The following is a 19,476-nucleotide window of genomic DNA, read 5'->3' as shown; positions in this document are numbered from 1 at the left end:
TGTTGACATAGTGCTCCTGGATGTTTGCGCTTCAAGTGCTCCTTTTGCACATATGGCAGAGGACCACATTGTTGCCCTTTTGCGTGAAATGCTCCCAAACTTTAGATGCCCGCTGGCGTTTTTTTGTAGCTGGAGATTGCTCTCCGGAGTCCAAGCTCTCTAGAGCTTAGATTCTCTGCCCGAACCAGACATGACCCGGGCTCCCGAAAATAGTCCGAGATGTAGGCGTCTGTTTTTTAATTATATTTTTATTAAAAAAAAAAACGAAAATAATGAAAACTGAAAGTGAAACTAAACTAATTTATTTATAAGCGCTGTTTTCACTACCGCAGTTCTACAGCGGGGGTGTTGTGCCGATTCTGTCCGCGAAGCGGGAGTCGGATTCAGCAGGGAGTCGGATTCGGCACAAGCGCGGAGGCACACCGCGGTCCGCGGTCGGAATTTTTGGGCCCGATCTAACCTCTAATGCTCTCCACAGGCGCCGCCATGTTTACGACGCGCCGACGCACGTTATGCAAATCGATGTATTTTCGTAATCGATGACGTCGATTATGTCGACGCGTCGCCCCAGCCCTATAGTACATGATGAGAACACCATCTTGGCCCTGCTTTGAAGTGAAGCAGGTGGCCTGGGCCTCTATTGCCTGTTTTAATGATGAGGGTGGTCTTCAGACACCTGGAGCTCCTGCATATGACAAGAGCAGGCTGTTCTCCAGCTTGACACATTCAAATGGAAGAGAGTATAAGATAATGTAATGATAAGAAAAACAGAATATATATATTAAAAATATTACAGGCATCCACTGAAAGTCCAGTTCTCACTGTAGTGTGTTTCAAGGAAATTATGCCGATATACGTCAAGGCCTCTAATCTGATGCTCTAAAGATTAAACAAGGATGAAAACAAAGGCTGTCTTTTTATTATTAATCAGACAAAAGTTATTTTGATTTGATTTCAGTCACGTCTCTGTCTGTGGTTGGGGCAGAGTGAGACAAGGAAAAGGCCAAGGACAATTCTTTAAAGAGATCTTTGTGTTCAGCAGACAATGAACAAAGGCCTGTAACGATGTGTAATGCGTTGTGTTGGGTATTAAAAGGTCTAGCGGTGAGAGGAATGTCACAACAAAAATGCACCTTGACAAATACAAACACATGCTTCCACACACCTTCTACTAAAAACAATAGCACAAAAGCTATTGCACGTGAATGTTTTCTAATATGAATGAAAGGGGTGCAAACATTTTAATATCTGCTCTGGTAATTATACAAATACACTTATCATAAACATTGGGTACCACAGTATTTACTTGGCAATATCCGAGTAACCACCTAGCAACACCCTAGTGACCACTAAGCAACTATGCAACTATGGCAAGCCTGAAACACCATAGCAAGCATATTGGCGTAGTGTACCAATCATCTAGCATCCACATTCCAGAACAATGGTCTTTACCTGGAATACATTACATTACATTACATTTGGCAGACATCTTTGTCCAAAGCGACTTACAATAAATGATGTACATAGAGTAATAGAAGTCTTATTATACAGGGCCTAAAGGAGGTCAAAGGGAAATAATGGGAAAGATCAAATGTAAATAATACCAGCCACAAACAATACCATGGCAACCATAAAGCACCCTTTGATTAATTCAATTATATAAATTTAGTCTTTTATTAAGAGAAATAAATGTAATGTTTAGCTAAAAAATGACTCACCTTTATCCACAAAGTCTCTAACAAACTTCAAATTCTGAACTTCAAATTGTTAGTTAACAATTAAGTTAAAATCAGTCAACCATTGAATCCTCTTAAAACCACTTTTAGCAAAATGATGAGTATCAAAATACTATGTGGGAGCATCTTTTTTCCCACTGCATGTGTTGAAATACCACTTAAAACATTCTCTACCCAATCCAGCCTGCATCAAGGAGGAGAACTCAAACATCGAGCCGCTTACAACAGTTCAAACCGGCATCATAATCAACATAAAATGTTTAATTACTTATACTAAGCCTGGTATGGCTAACCTGTCACCTCATCCTTGGACAACAAGCCCAATCAGTGGAGATTACACCTTAAAACTTGCTCTACTGTCTTGTAAAGCTGCAACAATTAGTCAACATAATCTACAATATTGATCATAAAAAGTTCACAGAGTTTACAGTTTACACAACATTACATATTTTCTCACTAAGCATCAGAACATTTCAAATTTAAATGTCTTCTGGGCATTTAAAGGCCAGTTAAACATAATGTTGCTTTTGTTTTGAAGTGACAAAGAAAGTTAGGAACAGGAGCTGTACACACAGGAATCAAAGATTCCATTAGTTGGAATCTTTGATTAGTTGACTACCAAAATAGTTATTAGCTGCAGCCCAGTATTCATGGTGCCATATACACGAGATGCCATCTTGAACCATTTTGGTTGCACATGGAGGACCACCATAACCAATTCTAATGCCAGGTTTCAGAATGGAATACCATTTACCACATAAATACAAGACTTCACTACATCTGTCATCACGGCTCATCTGCTTACAGTAAGATCCACGGAAGAAGGCCTTTACTGCCTAACGACATTACAGAGCCAATCAAACACACATGTGAGTTCTGAAACGCATTGGTGCAAACAGCATTAAGGCTTTCAAATGGCAATTGCAGACTATTCAAATTTCATCTCTTTCAACTCAGGTCGACTCTGTCCAGACTCCGTTCAGTCATCAGCAACAGCTGGAACCCATCTGCTTCTCATTAAACAAGAAAAAAGGAAAAAAAAAAAGAAAAAGAAAAGAAAAGGCTCACCCACTCACTTGAAAACCTATTTTTTTTTCATTGTTTGTGCAATTTCATTTGTAGGGGGTAAACAATGCTGCATATCAGCACCTTCACTCAAGCCTGACAAGCCACCCTGCTGGAGCAGATCCCACAACAATGCCTGTACTTTTAACATGCAGCTGAGACTTTGAAACACAAAGGGCACTGAGCTGGTTTTGGATGGCCCTCTGCAACCTCTGCATTTCCCGTGCCAGTTGGACAACAACTCGCTCGCACCAAAAACGAGAATAAACAAATGTCATTTATCCTCTTTCCCTCTCCCTCAAGACTGCTGCTTGGCTGAAATATAATATCACAGATGAATGAAGATGAAAGACAGATGGCTTTGTTTCAGGGATGATGACTAAACATTTCCACGACCCACTCTCAGATACACTCTAACCAGTGGAGGAACGGCTTCCTTCACAGAATTTAATCCAAACTGCAGTGACTCACATCCACAGTTCATTCATCAGACAAGCAAAAGACAAATCTAGTTTTAGGCAGGAATAAATTGTTTATTTAAAAAAAATCATTTAACAAAGTTTCTCATTTCTCAGAATGTTCTGTCGCTTTTCCACTGCAGAATTATAAATGGCTTCTAAGCCCACAACATTGTAACATTCTGCACAAGGCACATCATCTCATAATAATTGTGTCGTGTTGAATGTGTTTAGCTGCTTAAACTACAAATATTTTGTCCTAAGCATATTTCTGGATGCATTTCATTTCAGTGTTTGAGTTTTGTTTTTAAAGAAATATTAGCATTAGCTTATCAAAATCTCTCTCTCTCTCTCTCTCTCTCTCTCTCTGTCTCTCTCTCTCTCTCTCTCTATATATATATATATATATATATATATATATATATATATATATATATATATATATATATATATTAGTGGTGTCAATCACTTAAATATGATTAAAAAACATAATTTTAAATTTTCGATGCTGGTATTTCCCAGTATTTTTGTGAGGGGACAGTAATAAAAGTTGTAGTGTGGTTTAGGACTGGGAGACAAGATCATTTTTACTGTATTATAATATCTCTAAGAGAGCGAGAGAGAGTGCAAGAGAGAGCAAGTGGTTGAGAGACAGAGGTAGCGAGTGAGAACGAGAGACAGCACAAATGAGAGCGAGCGAGAGACAGTACGAGCGCCTAACCCTGCATGCACTTTCTGGTTCCTACACGTCCCGGGTGAAACACTCCTGTGAACATTAGTTCTGCATCAGGTCCATTGGTTCCACAAATTTCTAACTGATTGTTGGTGTACCGTGTATTCTGCGTGCGTTTGCACAAACCAAACTGTGACCCCCGTACCATTGACAGTTCGTAAAGAATACACGTATCTTTACAACCCTAGGAACTATAAGGTTTCACTACAGCTAGTTACAGGCCTAGCCCAATATCTTTACTGGCTTTTTCCAAAAGCACTACTGTCTGCTACAGGTGTCGTCAATACAGCAACAGCAAGAATGTCAACCTCAGATGTTGTCCAGCATCGTTTCATCTGTGTTAGCATGCCCAATTAAATCACTACCGTGGCATCAGATCCTTCCAGCATCTTCTGGCCTCATCCAACATTGCTACTGTAGCTTTAGCAGCATTGGCAGACCATCTATACAAGTCTTCCAGCATTTCTACTGCAGTGCTAGCATGTCTGCTACATAAAGCTACCACAGCAGGAACACCCTGGCCTCATTCCACATCACTACTATATTGTTAGCACTTCCTCCAGCATTGCTACCACAAGGGTAGCAAGGCCCAGCTAGCCAGTCAAGGCATCTCTATGTGATCAATCCATCATATCAAACAGTTTTGGAGCCCCCAAGTAAAATTAGCTAAAAATTCAAACTGGAGTTCACTCCAGCATTCCAGATCACACCGTGTCCATGTGGACAACCCACTAGAAAGGTTACCATCTAAGTATAGAGGCCAGCATTATTTAGCAGCACTTCAAACGTTCACTCTTCAAAGCTCTGCTTCTCACAGGTGGGAATTAAACATTAGGTTTTTAATTTCGTCCAGACTTCAGGGACGCCGAGCTTCAGAGAAGACCTGGTACACTGAGGTTAAAGAGGGCTGTGGTCCACTCCCACAAGCCATCATAAACAGAGCTGGACTGATATGGAAATCATGGTGGGGCAGCAGGTAGTGCTTGTGCTAAACCGTTTCAGGGGCCTGGGGTTGTGAGTTTAGTCATTTCTGTGGGTTCTAGTCTTTGAGGAGGAGCTTGGTGTTTTCTCTCTATGTTTGTACGGGTTTCTTCCCTCCTCCCACCTTCCAGAAACACCCATGGTTGGAGGGGGGTTTGCTAGGTTAAATTAGCCTCTGGGTGTGTGCTGTACCCTTTGATGGACTGACGCCCTGACCAGGCAGGGAGCATTCCTCTATTTCTGCCATGTGGAATGATTCTAACTGTGAACCAGGACAGGAAGAAGAAGCAGATAAAAAGATGGAAAGCTATTCACTGTTGCTGATAGAGTCCTATACTCAATATCCTACATATACATTTACACACGGTAGTCTACGATTGTACAGAATTGTGCGATTATACAGAAATTTGTGTTGATCTATTTCTGCAAACCTTAGCTTTCAATACAAGAAACTGTCTTTAATATAAACCCTAAGCATGTGCCTGATTACCTACTCAATACTTATAAACTCAGATCCTGTTTCTACATTAGCTATAGCTCCACATTATCTCTCTGAACAGTTGTTTTTGTTGTTGTGTTATTTGTTTGTGCTGTCCGGGTCGACCAGAGGAGGATGGGTTCCTCTTACTTGGGTCATGGTTCCTCCTAAGGTTTTTTCCTTTTAGTTTGAGGGAGTTTTTATTGAAACTGATGCCACTTTTAGACTGGTGTTTACTCACAAGATCCATATATCTGTAAATATTACATCAACTGTTGTAAAAAGTGCTATATAAATACATTTAAGTTGAATTGTTGTGTGGGACGGAGTATGCAAATTTGCACATTGGGCCTCATTTATCAGCCATTTTAAAGTCAAAGTCAAAGTACTGATCTAAGATCCCATCTCTTCAGCAAATCTTTAATGATCCTGGATCAGCGTTCTTGCTCTGAAAAGTTCAAGAATTATGGGCTATTCTCTATCAATTATGACTGGTCTTCTGGTTGTACTGGTAGGAGTTTGGGTTGGTTTTTTTAAATGTGTACTGGAAAGATGCATGTGTTTACACTGCTATAAAACATGGCTGGAATGCATCTCCTGAAGTGGTTTAAATATTTGGATTCAAATCTGTTTTAAAAGTTTATTGTGTGTGTTCATACTTATATTTTTATGTGGTTTGTCCCTATCCAGATATAATATGCTGATACCCAAAAGGTATGAAGTGACCAGATGCAAACAGGGCGTAGGAATTTACACTAGTCTGAAAACACTTGAACTAGGCAAGGAACTTGCCAAATGTCAAATGTTTATTTTGAACATGTCCATGGTTCTATGAATAACCAATGCCTTTAGTAAATAACAATTGAAGGACCCTTTAAAAATACTTTTTGCATCTAGTCTTAGATTTAAACCATCTGCTGATATGGAATCACATTTTTAAGACTTTCAAACCATCCAGAAACTTGCGAGTATGACAGAATCCAGAAGCTCCTAACAGGTTTTATGATTTGTTTTGTTTTCCACGTTTGTTTAGGAAAAACACCTGCCAATATACATACATCATGCTAAAGCAGCGGTTGGTTTCACCACGTCAGTTAAATGTTCTTTCCTGTCAACAAACTGTCGAACAATAAGCTAAAACTACTTTCTACTGTCAGTGTTAGCAGTATTTCAGCTATGCTTGAGACACAAAGTCACAAACTCAAGCAAACCTGCTGCAGTATACATCCCTTAACATACGTATAACACAGGTCACAGAACAAGAATGAGACCACACTTCACCTCTTGACCAGACTCATTCTTTTGGTTTCCTCCCACTCTCTCACACACTCTAAAAATATGCAGGGTGGAATGGGGCCTTGCTTTATTTAGCCTAAACTGATGTGCAATTACAGCAGCAGGCAGCAATTTTCATTCAAACAGAGGGAGTCTGGAGCAGTCACGGCTTCGGTTCCTCTGATGGAACTCATCCAGACTCATTAAAGGATGAATCTAGCAATTTTTCTCAACTTACACTTGCGGGATGCAAATCCGAGAGATGGGTCTGAAGTCTACTTTTAACATGTGAAGACTGGAAACGTTATTATAGCACTTGAGGCTTTCATTCCAACCTATATTTAAGCAGAGCCTCTGCTTCAAACACTCCTTTTATACTGTCCGTGAAACGCAGGTGTTAGAGAGTCATAAACACTCCCCACACATACAGTAGAACTATTCTAAAATAATCCCGACTTTGGTGAGATTTTGGCAGGCTTGCCGTTTACATGGTTAATACCAGCCGTTCGGTCTGCATGGCTTTCCCACGGGACACAGACCATTACTCTACAGCCAGAAGAACTTAGGAAAGTGTGTGTTGAGAAGTCAGAATTTTCGTATACATTAGGACTGTAAGATCATATTTTAATAAAAAAAAAATGTGTAATCGTGATATGAGTTGAACAAACTGAAAAGAACCTTTTCAACATCGTGAATCACGCTAACCCACACGGCATTACACATGTGCAGCAACAATAGGAGCTATTCACTGTGCAGACTTCGCTCAATAGATATATAACTAGGCTGGAGGCAGAGCGAGGAAGAGCAAGGTAGAGACCCACATTAAACGCACACACTAAACCACTTAGCCTTCATGAAGCTTGAACTAATTTAAATCGTTATATATTTGTTGTGTTTCACATCGATATCAGGATATCCAACATATATCCGTTATTACACATCAGTTTTCTGTTCATATTGTACACCCCTAATACATGTGATATATTTTATTACCTTTTACAGATGATACACATCGCCAAATCTCCGCCCCGAAGGTGTTGTGTCGAATAACAACTTCCTGCTAAAATCCAATTTCACAAGGATTGTACACGTGCCAAGCCGCAGTATGTTAGAAAGTGATTTTCTGTTGTTTGTTGTGAAGGGAAATTGAATAACAATGAATTTGTGAATAGAAACAATAAAAATCTGTTTTGTCCATAATGTGGCGTGTTATAAATGCATGTAAACGGGGGTCCGATTCAGAGGGGAGTCAGAATACAGCACCAAGACAGAGGACAGGTGCTGGCTGACGACAACAGCTGATGACAACAGCACTTTTAGGCAAGTCAGCAATTATATTATGAACTTATTGTACAATATATGGACATGTTTACACTGCTATTTCAATGTCCACTTGTTATTTCTAATAATAAAAATTACATTAATTTAAAAAATATATATGGATAATATTGCATTATTCTACTATTGGCAATAGTATTGTTTATTACAAGTTATTGTGGCAGTCCTAAGCACTTTCTTCACACTGGTTGTGACCAGTGAAATTTGGCTTGGTCTAGGCAAAAAAAAGAGAACTAAATTAAGGGTTGGCAACGAAAATCAAACAGGCAAGAGAGTAGTCGAAAAACAAACAAATTAGCAATACACAAAAGAAATGTGAGGAAGAACAGCTAGAGACTAGCTTCAATACCGGGCAAGGAACTACTGAAAACAAGGGGTATATATACTAGCAGGACAGTTGAGATTAATCAGAAGCTCGGCAAGTTTGAACTTGCTTGATCAGCAATGTTTGGAGGGTCTAGTATTGGTGCATGCTGGAAACTGGAGTCTAGTGTGTACAACAGAGTTTATTGCAGAAAGACTGACAACCTCAGGACTGACATTAGCGTTCTTTTGCTAATACGGTGTAGTTTTCCAATTCAATTCAACTCAGTGGCATTTTGCTGAAGAAACTTTCTTCACTGTCCAAACCCAAACCTTTGAAATGAATAATGCTTTAATAATGGCATGGTGTGTCCGAATACCGCAGTGGAATGTTCCAGCCTTGTGATGCCTTCAGTTCAGCAGGATACCCACCCTGTACCCACCACACACAGGCATGTGTCTACCTTCAACACTGTAGCCAAGGCCAGCGCTCCAGCCTTGCCGTTCCCCAGATGACGCCTGGCTCATGTGGAAGGTATGTGCTGAGCGTACGGCCTCTACAGGAGGGTCTGGAATTCTGCTTCACATAGGAACGCCCTACTTCTTCCACCTCTTTCACCTAATCCCTCAGGATCTCCCACAATTCCAAATCCCCTACATCTCACGCCAACACTGCTAATGTAACACCTTCAACAGCTCCAGCAGAAAAACCTCGAGAAAAAAAAAAAAAAACACACAGACTCCAAGGGCTTCTTCAACCGCTGCTTCAGGGAGTATGCTCTACTATAAATCATCATACAGTTGTGATGTTTACAGGGTTATGACTCATTGAGCACAGCTGTAGTTTGCTCAAGAAGAGACTGTACTTAGTCAAGGTGATGTTGCAACTAAAGACCACGCCCTCACCTCAAAGGTAAGAACACATTCGGCATGTTACAAAGCTCAACAGCAGATGTGAAAGTATGCAGGTAGATTTGAATACTGTCCGTTCTGAAGCAAAGTTCTCACTTTCAGGCTCCATCTTTTTTCTATGTTGAACACATAGATCTTCTATAATTTAACGTTAGTTACTCAAACTATATAATTACTGTTAAAGGTTTAAAACTGCTTATGAGATTTGCAAAGCCAATCACTAGTGGTCTCCAAGCTGGAAAGTTTGTACCAGTTCATAGTCAAGGGACAATCAGGACTATTCAGTAACTGGAAATATAAACGTCATATCATTTTGATTAAAATAATTAAAAAACACTTGACCCACAATAGGGCTGGACGAAACAGCAAAATCTGCATCATGATATATTTCTTAATTTTGGTCGATATATGATACAATTCCAATATAGGTATGATCAGTATTGATATGGTAAAAAATATTATATCACAATATTTAAAAAGACATCTTTTACAATCATATTTTGACAAATGCATTAGTAGTGGCAGATTCTGCTACTCATATGCTCGTTCACGTACAGTACAAGGATTCTTATTAAATTTTGATGCAGAATATTGTCATTTATTTTTAATCCATTAAACCTTAAACCTGTATTAGTTGTTAACATATCTATCAAATATAATTATAAATTCATTTTCAAATAAAATGTTCCTAGGGTTAAATGCAACTGTCAGTTTTATATAAAAAAAAATAAAAATTAAGGAAATAAAAATATACACACACACACACACACACACACACGGTGATGTCACTGCACACGTTCTCGGGAAGAGCAGGCTGCGTCTTCACACTTGCAGGTTATTGTCTAATTAAATTCGCAGCTTAAATCATGATTTCAATTAAAAAACAAATTATCATTCAGCTCTACACATCATACAATTAAACTGGATTTTTACACTCTCTGTAAAAAATGTACAGTTGGAGCTGCGTTTTTAATCACTAATGATATGCTCGAAAAGCTTATTGTAAATACAATGAGAGAAAGTATCACAATATGATAAAACATCAATCTATTGTCCAACTCTATTTGTTCCTGTAAGAAATATTTAAACTAGGCAGCATGAGAACAGCCAGTCCTTGCATTTGATGTGTTAAAGAAAGAAGCAAGAAAATGGTCAAGTTTAAGAATCTAAAAGCCTGCTTACACCCGAGATTAACATTTTGTAAAAAAAAAAAAAAAAAAAAAAAAAAAAAAAACACTATTCTACTTCATTTCAGTTTTACATCCTGTAAACACCATTTTTTTATCCAAACTGTCTTGATCCAGGAGTCTACTATGAGTGGTTTAGAGTAAAAGTGATGGTTTGGAACTACAGATGTTTCTCGTATTCCTGTAACGGCTCAGAAGATCAGAAACTATGAAGTACTATTTCAACTGCAAGGAAACAAACTCTGTACACTGCCATCATCTACAGGCAAATAAGCACAAACAGAGCATAAGCATAAGCGTGTGCATGCATACACACCTTCACACCATCCCACACACAGACAGCAAAGGGAGAGTAAGAGAAGCCAAGATCCACAGTCATAATTACTCGTATTAACATTTTTTGGCTCATGTATTTCCGCTTGCCTGTCGGAATCTGAACACAGAAAATGCTAAGTTAAGTGTGGACAAGATTTGTCTTTGACCACCCTCTCTTTACCTGTGGTCTGAGTGATCTGAACGTAATCTGTCTAGGGAGTATTTACACATGAGGATTTACACATGTGGTCGTCTAAAATCCAAACATGATCCAATCAGCAAAAACATGTTAATGCCAGGTGTAAACAGGCTTTATTGCATTTTTGACAGGATCTAGAGGACTGAATCAGATTATCTCAAAAATATCATCAAGTCTTGTGGGGTGATCCTCAGTACTGACTAATATATGCAGTGTTCAGAATTAGAGCTGTGAATTTGCATAAACTTGGCGATACAATACATATCACGATATAATTCAGTATATTGCAATATGTTACAATACTGTAAGCAGATGATATATTTCAATTGTTTAAATCTAATTCCAGAAGAACTTTCATAGTATAAAAACAAACGATCACATTTGGTCAAATTTAGTTTTTATGCAATCATAACAGTGGGATCTACTGATACAGTGCAAAGAGTCAAAGTTTAAACACAACATAAAATGAACCACTATTTAACCAACCATGTACACTTGCAAACTAATAATTAAAAATTGATGCTGTGTTATTGAAAACTGCAATACTTCGATATTGATAGTTTCTTACACCCCTAGTGGGCAGTGGTCAATACCAACCACAAGAAGTGCAAAGAAGCACAATCGTTAAATGAGTGGGGCCCATGGCTTATTAGTATAGGGCTGCAATTAAGCAATAATGCACGAGAGGTAGTGCTATAACCTGTAATATTGGCACTGCGCAGGCAAATATTACACGTTACAGCACAAACATCAAATGTATTATTGTGATTATACTACAGTTCCATTATCGCTGTTTATTTAAAGAATTTGAGTTAAATAGGATGAAAAAATATTATATGTTTGGTTATAAACACTCCATGAGTTAAAATAGTTCCATTGCTGCTCTGTTTGTAGCTAGGTTACTTGTATGTGGCGGAATAATACATGAAGATCTTCCGTCACAGTGCATTACCGGTTGATAACGGCACCGGTTCATAATACACCTCTCAGCCAATCACACTGCAGGGTCGGAACTAACTGTGGTATAACTAACAATTATTTATATATTTTTAATGAATCAATTATTAAATAGATAAAAAGAAACATACATCCTTTTTTATACATCTTAAATTTACTAAAAATGAGACATCTTGTTTAACTACTCTAGCAGGCTCTTAAAATAAAAATGAAATGAAACTTATCATTAACATTAACTAGACTAAAACAACAACTTGTTTTGTAACTGCTGGTTGAGCTGCCAGATTTAAGGTGGAATTTAAGGTGGAAGTGAAAACTTGCAGGGGAATGCTAAAGCTAACTTGTTCACTAAACATGAGTGAGATAAAAATTGACTAAGAATGAGACATCTTGTTTAACTACAGTAGAGGGCTCTAAGTGTGAGAGAAAAAGAGTAATTGTGTATAATAAGATAGACCCAAATAGTTTATTTAGAAATTGTCATAAGTTAACTGCCAACCATGTTAATAATTAATTTTAATCTATTAGTTTACAGTTTTTTTGCAGCCCTTAATTAGTGAAATGCATGGAGGCCTTTCTTCACAAATCACAGGGTTTAAATAAAAGCACTGCTGCTAATGCCTTTTTGCCAAACCCCACATGATCTTGTTTTTGAAATTGGGAAACCTCCACAATATTAGACAAGTTTAATGGTATGGCTAAATAGACAGGCTATTATTTCAAAGTCTTATTAAATACTGAAACTGAAGGGTTTACGACTAAACGCTTTATTTTTTTCTGATGAACACAGAAACCTCTTTCTGCAGCAGACAGACAGCTTTTCTCCTCTCCAGTGGAAATCATATGAGAACTCATGACGAAAACTTCCTGAAGTGGTGGAAATAAAGCCTGCATCCCAGAAGGCATTCATGCAAATTTTGACTCTGGACTCAAAAAAAAGCAAGACTGGAGACTGGAACTCTGAATTAAATTCAAAAATCACTTTTACCATCATGAACTTCAACTGCACAGATGGTTCTATAAAAAAAGGTAAATGTTCCAAAAAGCTTTGATCAGTGTTGCTGCAGTAAGATCAAAGTAAACAGATTTATTGTGCATCGTACCCCACACGCTTTAGAAAAACGACTCGATTAATATGCATGACTGCAGAATGACTGAACCACAAAGCCAAGTGTATTTAGCAGGCCGACAGCCATGCTGGACACAGATTAGGCCTAGTCCCAGGCTTAAAAGGATTTGCCATTTTCAGCAGATAATCACCAATGACATCATAATTTAGTCCAAACACACTTTGCCTGACCTGCTTTCAAGAAGCCAGTCCTAAATCTAAACCTCTGAAGCTCAGGCTCTTTAGCAGAGAGACCAAGCAAGATTAAACCCAAACTGCTAGGCCGTGTACTGAGCCAACACCCAGTCTCTGTGTGTTTGGGTAGAGGGGAGGTTTATGCAGACAGAAAGGGGGGGGAGCAGAGGGTGGGGGATTCACTGGCCTGGATAGAATGTCAAACACAAGGCTGGGAAAAGGATTAAAGTAGCCAGAGGTGGTCGGGTCCTGCACATTTGCAGAATTTCCCCAGTAGCTGGCTGGACCCACGATCGGGCCTTTGTGTTTTTGCTTCAGCAATCTGAGACTCAGCTATTCATCTGAAAACAGATTAATCAGTGCACCTGCATCTGGGTGGAAAAGTTCCCACCTTTTGTTAAAAGCCAGATGTCCAACATTACCTCAAGGCTAAAAGTATTGTTTTGATGGTTTTCAAGAATGACTTGAGAGGTAGTTTTCAACTTGCTTTTGTTTCCTGGAGATTAAAAACTAAAACTAAATGAACCTTTTAATATTTAATTTCCATTACTTAAATCCCAGAGGAAAAAAAAATCTAAACTTTCATATCTTTGCAGTTTCTCCAAAACAACTCTGAGATCGGATGGAAAGACCTGGACAGACCAAGCATAAATCTCCCACTGCTCAAATTTCACCTCCTGAGGTTTAGCGTAGATCTCAATGAAGTCTCACATTGTGCTCATATTTGTCACAATAACACAATCAAATCTCAATATGTACTAAACTATTTATCATCCATAGATTAAGAGACTTTTTAGTTTTGATGCTGCACACTACATATTGCATTCTAAAATAATTTCTACTGTTTAAACTTTTGTATTTTATTAAGACATGTGATTCAATCATTAATCTTTTAGTTGGGAAATTGTACCAACAAGTAAGGATTAAAATATGTCTCCTGAGATATTAATGATCAACATTTCAGCAATAAAATGTTCCTCTGGAATTAGAGCTGTTTCTGAATTTGAATAGGATAGCCACCAGTCTTTCCCACCTTGTCATACCTCTTCTTTTTAGTCTGATCTGATTCTGGTACACTTTCACAGTTGATGCTGTTTATCTGTGCAGGTGTGAATTTAGTAACCACATAGAGATTCTTAAGACAAGGAGACCTTTGTCTAGTCACAAATGAACTTCGAATAAAAAACAAAACGAAACAAGATGAAACATTTGCCTAAAGGCCAATTACTGCATGTTATTCCAAAAGGTTTTCATTAATTTTGTCTTTTTTATTATTTTCAATATTAAATAGTCCAAATTCCTTTTGCCTAGCTTTTCAGGAAAAATATATTACAAACCTACAATTTAGAAGTATTTATCAAACATTATTGACAACCTAGTGAACATACTTTCTTGCTCCTGTCCCAGGCAGGCCTGACCAATAAGTGAAGAGAATGTTCTCACATGGTTTGTTGTGATGTATTTTGGTGCACCTGGATATTTCTTTGTGTGAAAACAAACCAAACCAAGAGAAAAACATTACACCTGGTTAATTATTAAGGGATAATGACCGATAGGGGGTAATGGAAAATAGGTCAACTATTTTCGGTGCATGATTCAGGAGTACAACACAATTTGGTCAATAAAACTTAAGGTTAACTTAAAGGACCATCTACCACAGATGTCTTATTTTAATACCAGCATCAGAACTGTGGATATATCACATTAACATTATTCAAACTGCAATGAAAACTACTCATATTCCTTCATAGCAGGGGTGAACATGTACACATTAAGAAGTCACATTCTTCATATTAACATATCCGAACATGTTAAGAGCAAATCCGGCTCTGTAAATCCGCATCAAATAACTACTGAAAACATCAGCCATGTGATACAGTGGATGAGCAGGATCAGGGCCGGGTTCCTCACATATTTGCATAGATGCACTCAGTTTACCTCTCTGTGGTGGAGGAACCATAAACTGAAATTATCCACAACCTACAGCAGTGAGGAGTGTTATTTGAAAGGTACAAAGTGGTTTAAACATCTTCAGGGTGGAACTGCTTTAAAGTGGAAAATGAAAACTTGTCATATCTGCACTCCCAGAGTTTTAGATGTGTTATTCTACAAAAACTGAGAGTAAAAAAAATTAAATGTGAGCTCACTGCAACTGCAGGCCTGTTTAAAGACATTAGACTGGATCTCATGTACATACAATCTATATAAAATCCGAAAAAATATGGACACTTTACAAAAGCAACGAAAATGCAACATTCTGAGTGCTCTAGTGTTCTTCCACCATGCAAAATGTTAAATCTTCAAGAAGTACTTCAAGGTTTCTCCACAGTTTCAAATTGAAGAACTCCTAAGCTTCTCAAGGATCTTATACATTTATCAGATTTTAGTTTACCAATATCCTCTAAATCAAATTCAGGTAAATCAAAAAAGGCCTTGAGGAGAATCATTGTTTTTTCAATCTAGGCAACAGTTCTATGTAGAATTTAGAAACTGAGTTTGAAAGTTTCTAGTAAGTTTGAATGTAAGAAAGTAAGTTTGAATGTTTTCTGGGGACAGTTTAAAATGTAGCACCAATAGCACCTTTATAGCACCAATACTGCTACTTTTATTAGTCAAATAATTATTTTTGAGAACCATGCATTACTATTGTACTATACCCTTTACTTTAAAGTGCTGGATCTGAACTCTCCTAGATGTCAGGCCATTTAAAACTCTGGGAAAGAAGACTGAAGTATATGCTGAAAAAACACCCTGCCTACAGTGGAGCATGATGGTGCTTCTGATGCTCTTGGGATACTCTGCTTTCTCTGGCACTGAAAATCTGTATTCAATCAATTATCAGGAAATCCTCGAAAAAAGACCAAAAGCAAATCTTGCTCGCTTTGAGTAAGTTATGGCTTTGGTGACATTAGATTTTCCAAAAGGACAATTATCCCAAGCATACTTTAAATATCCACCAAGGCTTATTTTCAGAAGAAGTCCTGGAGGATTCTGGAATGGCCATCACAATAGCCTGACTTGAACTACGTAGACAATCTTCAGTGGGATTTGAAGAATGTGGTTGCGACGTGCAAACATTAGTGAACTGGAGGCCACTGAGCATTAATCACAATATTTTGTCCCCTCTAACCTAGAAATACTACAGCTTTCAATTTAACATTAAAATCAATTTCAGCTTTATTGCATCTTTAGTATTTAGAAAAACACAAAAAATCAGAGGGCAAAAATGGTTTGAGACCTCTTTAATTTTAAGCCTTTACTCTGACAGCTCAGTAAATATTTAGCTGTGGCAACCATGAAAATGTGGTCACCAGAAGAGTAAACAATGGCAAAAAAACTCCAGCTTTTTACTGCAATGCAAAACCACAGCTAAAGTTACAATTTTGTGCCCAATTCTCCACAAAGCAGCAACATTCAGCTTCTCAGTCTACACAGTAAATGTAAGAAATATAACCAAAGCCCTTTAAGTCAAACATGGCACAGTAGTCTCAACAGCAGTTTGCACAAAAACACTACAAACACATTCTCAGAAATACAACAGCATTCTCTATACGATCTTCCCCTGAGATACAGCAAGAACAACAAAGTCAGACTGACTATTCACATTCAGGTATGTAGGCCTAGTACTGGAGTCCACAGTTATGTAGGAGTCATTGTGCTCATCACTGAAAGGAATCCTGACACCCTCATTGTGTGAAGATCTGCCTGAAGCGTGTTCCACACGTCCATTACTCACTTTCCCTGCTCCACTCATGTGTGTGTAATTGAATTAATAGCCAAAGGCTGAGAATCGCAGACACAATGCATGATGCCTATAATCGTCAGAGTGCAGCTCTCGTGTTTATTTACGTCATCGTCCTACTGAACAAGCTCTTACAGGCTCACCAAAAATGAACAACCATCTTTGATGTTTATCAGTGTTGAAAATACAATCCAAATGTAGGAAACTTTAAAATGTCAGTGGCTGTCACTAAGATAGAGAAAAATATATATTACTTACCAATGATTGTAAGAGCTTTAATATGTTTTTTTTTTCAAAAAGTAAAGCTTATACATCATTTTTTTCACATAGATACATTAACACACATTGTAAACATATAAAATAATAAAATATTAACATTAACCTTGACCTTAAAATGAGAATCTGCACCAAACCTTGAAGAAATTTGTATTGTTACATATCTTTTCTGTTGTAATGCAAAAGAAGGCCTGCAAACTGAAAATGTGCACTGTCATATCCAAGAAGAGGAGTTGAGAGTGTCTCACAAGATAGGGTTCCTTAGCTAGCCAGATATATTATGCCCAACGTTGAGGACTGTCTAATATGAATACCCTTCAGCATATTTCCTACTTGATAGGATAGACTTGACTTTGGGTTATAGTTATCTGATTAACTGAATGCTGCCTATTTTAAATCAGATTCCCCAAGATGTAGTATATGCCAGAGTTGAGCAAACAGGCTGAGTTAGCAAAAGTTAGTTTCAAACCTTTTTAAAGCCTCAACACTGTCATTTAGCCATCTTGTATTGAAAGTGAGCAAAAGTCTGAGAAGAATGGGATAATATTTAAAATCAGATCCCCAATATGTAGTTTATGTTAGCATGTGAACTTAAACATAAACAGTACATAACTTGCATTTCACAAACACAACAAACAGAGAAGATGCACAGTTGTATCCAAGAAGAGAAGCTGAGATACACCACAAAGATGATGATCCATGATCCACATGGACAGGTCTTTGACAGGTAATAAGCTTTGTTTACAACTAAGCTGCACAGGTTTATGTTTATGTTTATGATTTTGCAATGTTGTGGAAAACAAAACCTATGCTGGGTCTAGTTTCCAGACTTTGTGTGAAGTAAAATTGGTTTGAACCTTGTTAATAAAGAGAAGCACAGACCTGAACTGAACACAAACATATCCATGGACATGGCCCCTGGCACTGAGTTAGCAAATATGGTTCCACGCCTTTTTAAAGCTTCAACACAGTCATTAGCTTTTATGTGAATATTAAAAGTAAGCAAAAGTCTGAGAAGAATGGGATATTATTTTGTGGCAGCAGGTTAAAGACATGACAAATCACGAGCTAGAGTAGGTTAGGTCAGATTTAAATGGCTGGTATGTGGTTTTTAATTAAATTATTCTGCTTTAGTTTGGAGTAGATGTATGAGGCTTTAGCGTAAAATGACACCTGGACACGAAGTTAACTAAGCTAGATTAGCTACCAAAGGTCATAATTTTCTAGTCGGCGAACCTGGTCTAATTGAAGACTAAAATAAACTGGAAAAAACACCAAAATAACAAGCTAAACTAAGTAGCGTTATCATTGTGTCAGGGTTGGTGTTTATATGGCTGTGTGTGTAGTTAGTTAGCTCGACTGTAAAAGTACAGGGGCTGTGTGTAGATAGGTTAGCTGGAGTTAACAGCTAGATATCTTCAATATGGACCATCTACTCACCCACAATCACACACAGCACGTCCACCAGGACGAACAGCTTCTTTTTCCTCATGTCCTTCATGACTCTTCCCTCTGTCCCAAGTCTGGAGACGCGTATCTGGATTAAATCATTTAGTTAAAGACTGAAAGAATGAAAGCGCGCGCGCACACAGGCCAACCTGCGCTGCGAGTTTTTCCGGCTCTTTCTGCTCTACCTGCCCAGCTCTGTTTACCACAGAGGAGGAGGAGAAGGAAAATGAAAAGGAGAAGGAGGAGAAGCGCTGGAGTTCCTCTCCCGAGTTCAGAAAGTTATAACAGATCCGCTCCACACCGCTTTTAACACCTCCACTACAAGAAAAGCCTCCCCGCTTCGTGTTCCAGTCTTATAGGAAGTGGATATTCAGTCTCTCCTCTTATCTCCTCCGCTTATTTCCATAAAAAACACACACACGCCACCGTGTTCCTCCCCTCCCCTTCCTCTGCGCACCACCTCCACCTACCGCTCTCAGAGCTGGAGTCAGGGTTGCCAGGTCCAATAAAAATACCCAGCCCAAATGCAGTCTAAAACCCGCCCTCCAGAAGCTTAAGCTAGCCCAAAATATCAGTCAATAACATTTAATAGCAGAATAATAAGCAAAAAAATGAATTTAAATTATACTATTTTCTGTTCTTGACCCTCCTGAACTCTATTCACTCCTTAACTTTTTTATCGCCTTGTGATTTCTGGTTACACTGTAATTTCTCTCTCTCTCTTCATCTCTCTCCCTGGTTTTTACTGTTGTAATCAATCTTGGAAGAT

The 19,476-nt window shown here is 38.2% G+C and overlaps 1 protein-coding gene across 1 annotated transcript in view; it reads right to left on the bottom strand.

Moving 5' to 3' along the window:
* plpp2b (phospholipid phosphatase 2b) overlaps positions 1-19,161 on the bottom strand; it is a 31,413-nt gene extending 12,252 nt beyond the window's left edge. The window contains exon 1 of the mRNA XM_007233278.4: positions 18,699-19,161. Coding sequence (XP_007233340.1) covers positions 18,699-18,759 — 61 coding nt within the window. The 5' untranslated portion in view covers positions 18,760-19,161. The remainder of the gene's footprint in view (positions 1-18,698) is intronic.
* Between the last annotated feature and the right edge of the window lie 315 nt (positions 19,162-19,476).

Source organism: Astyanax mexicanus, chromosome 16, assembly GCF_023375975.1.
Source record: "Astyanax mexicanus isolate ESR-SI-001 chromosome 16, AstMex3_surface, whole genome shotgun sequence".
Taxonomy (NCBI): Eukaryota; Metazoa; Chordata; class Actinopteri; order Characiformes; family Acestrorhamphidae; genus Astyanax; species Astyanax mexicanus.
The sequence above is the reverse complement of the archived record's forward strand: the minus strand, read 5'-3'. Positions and strand labels throughout refer to the sequence as shown.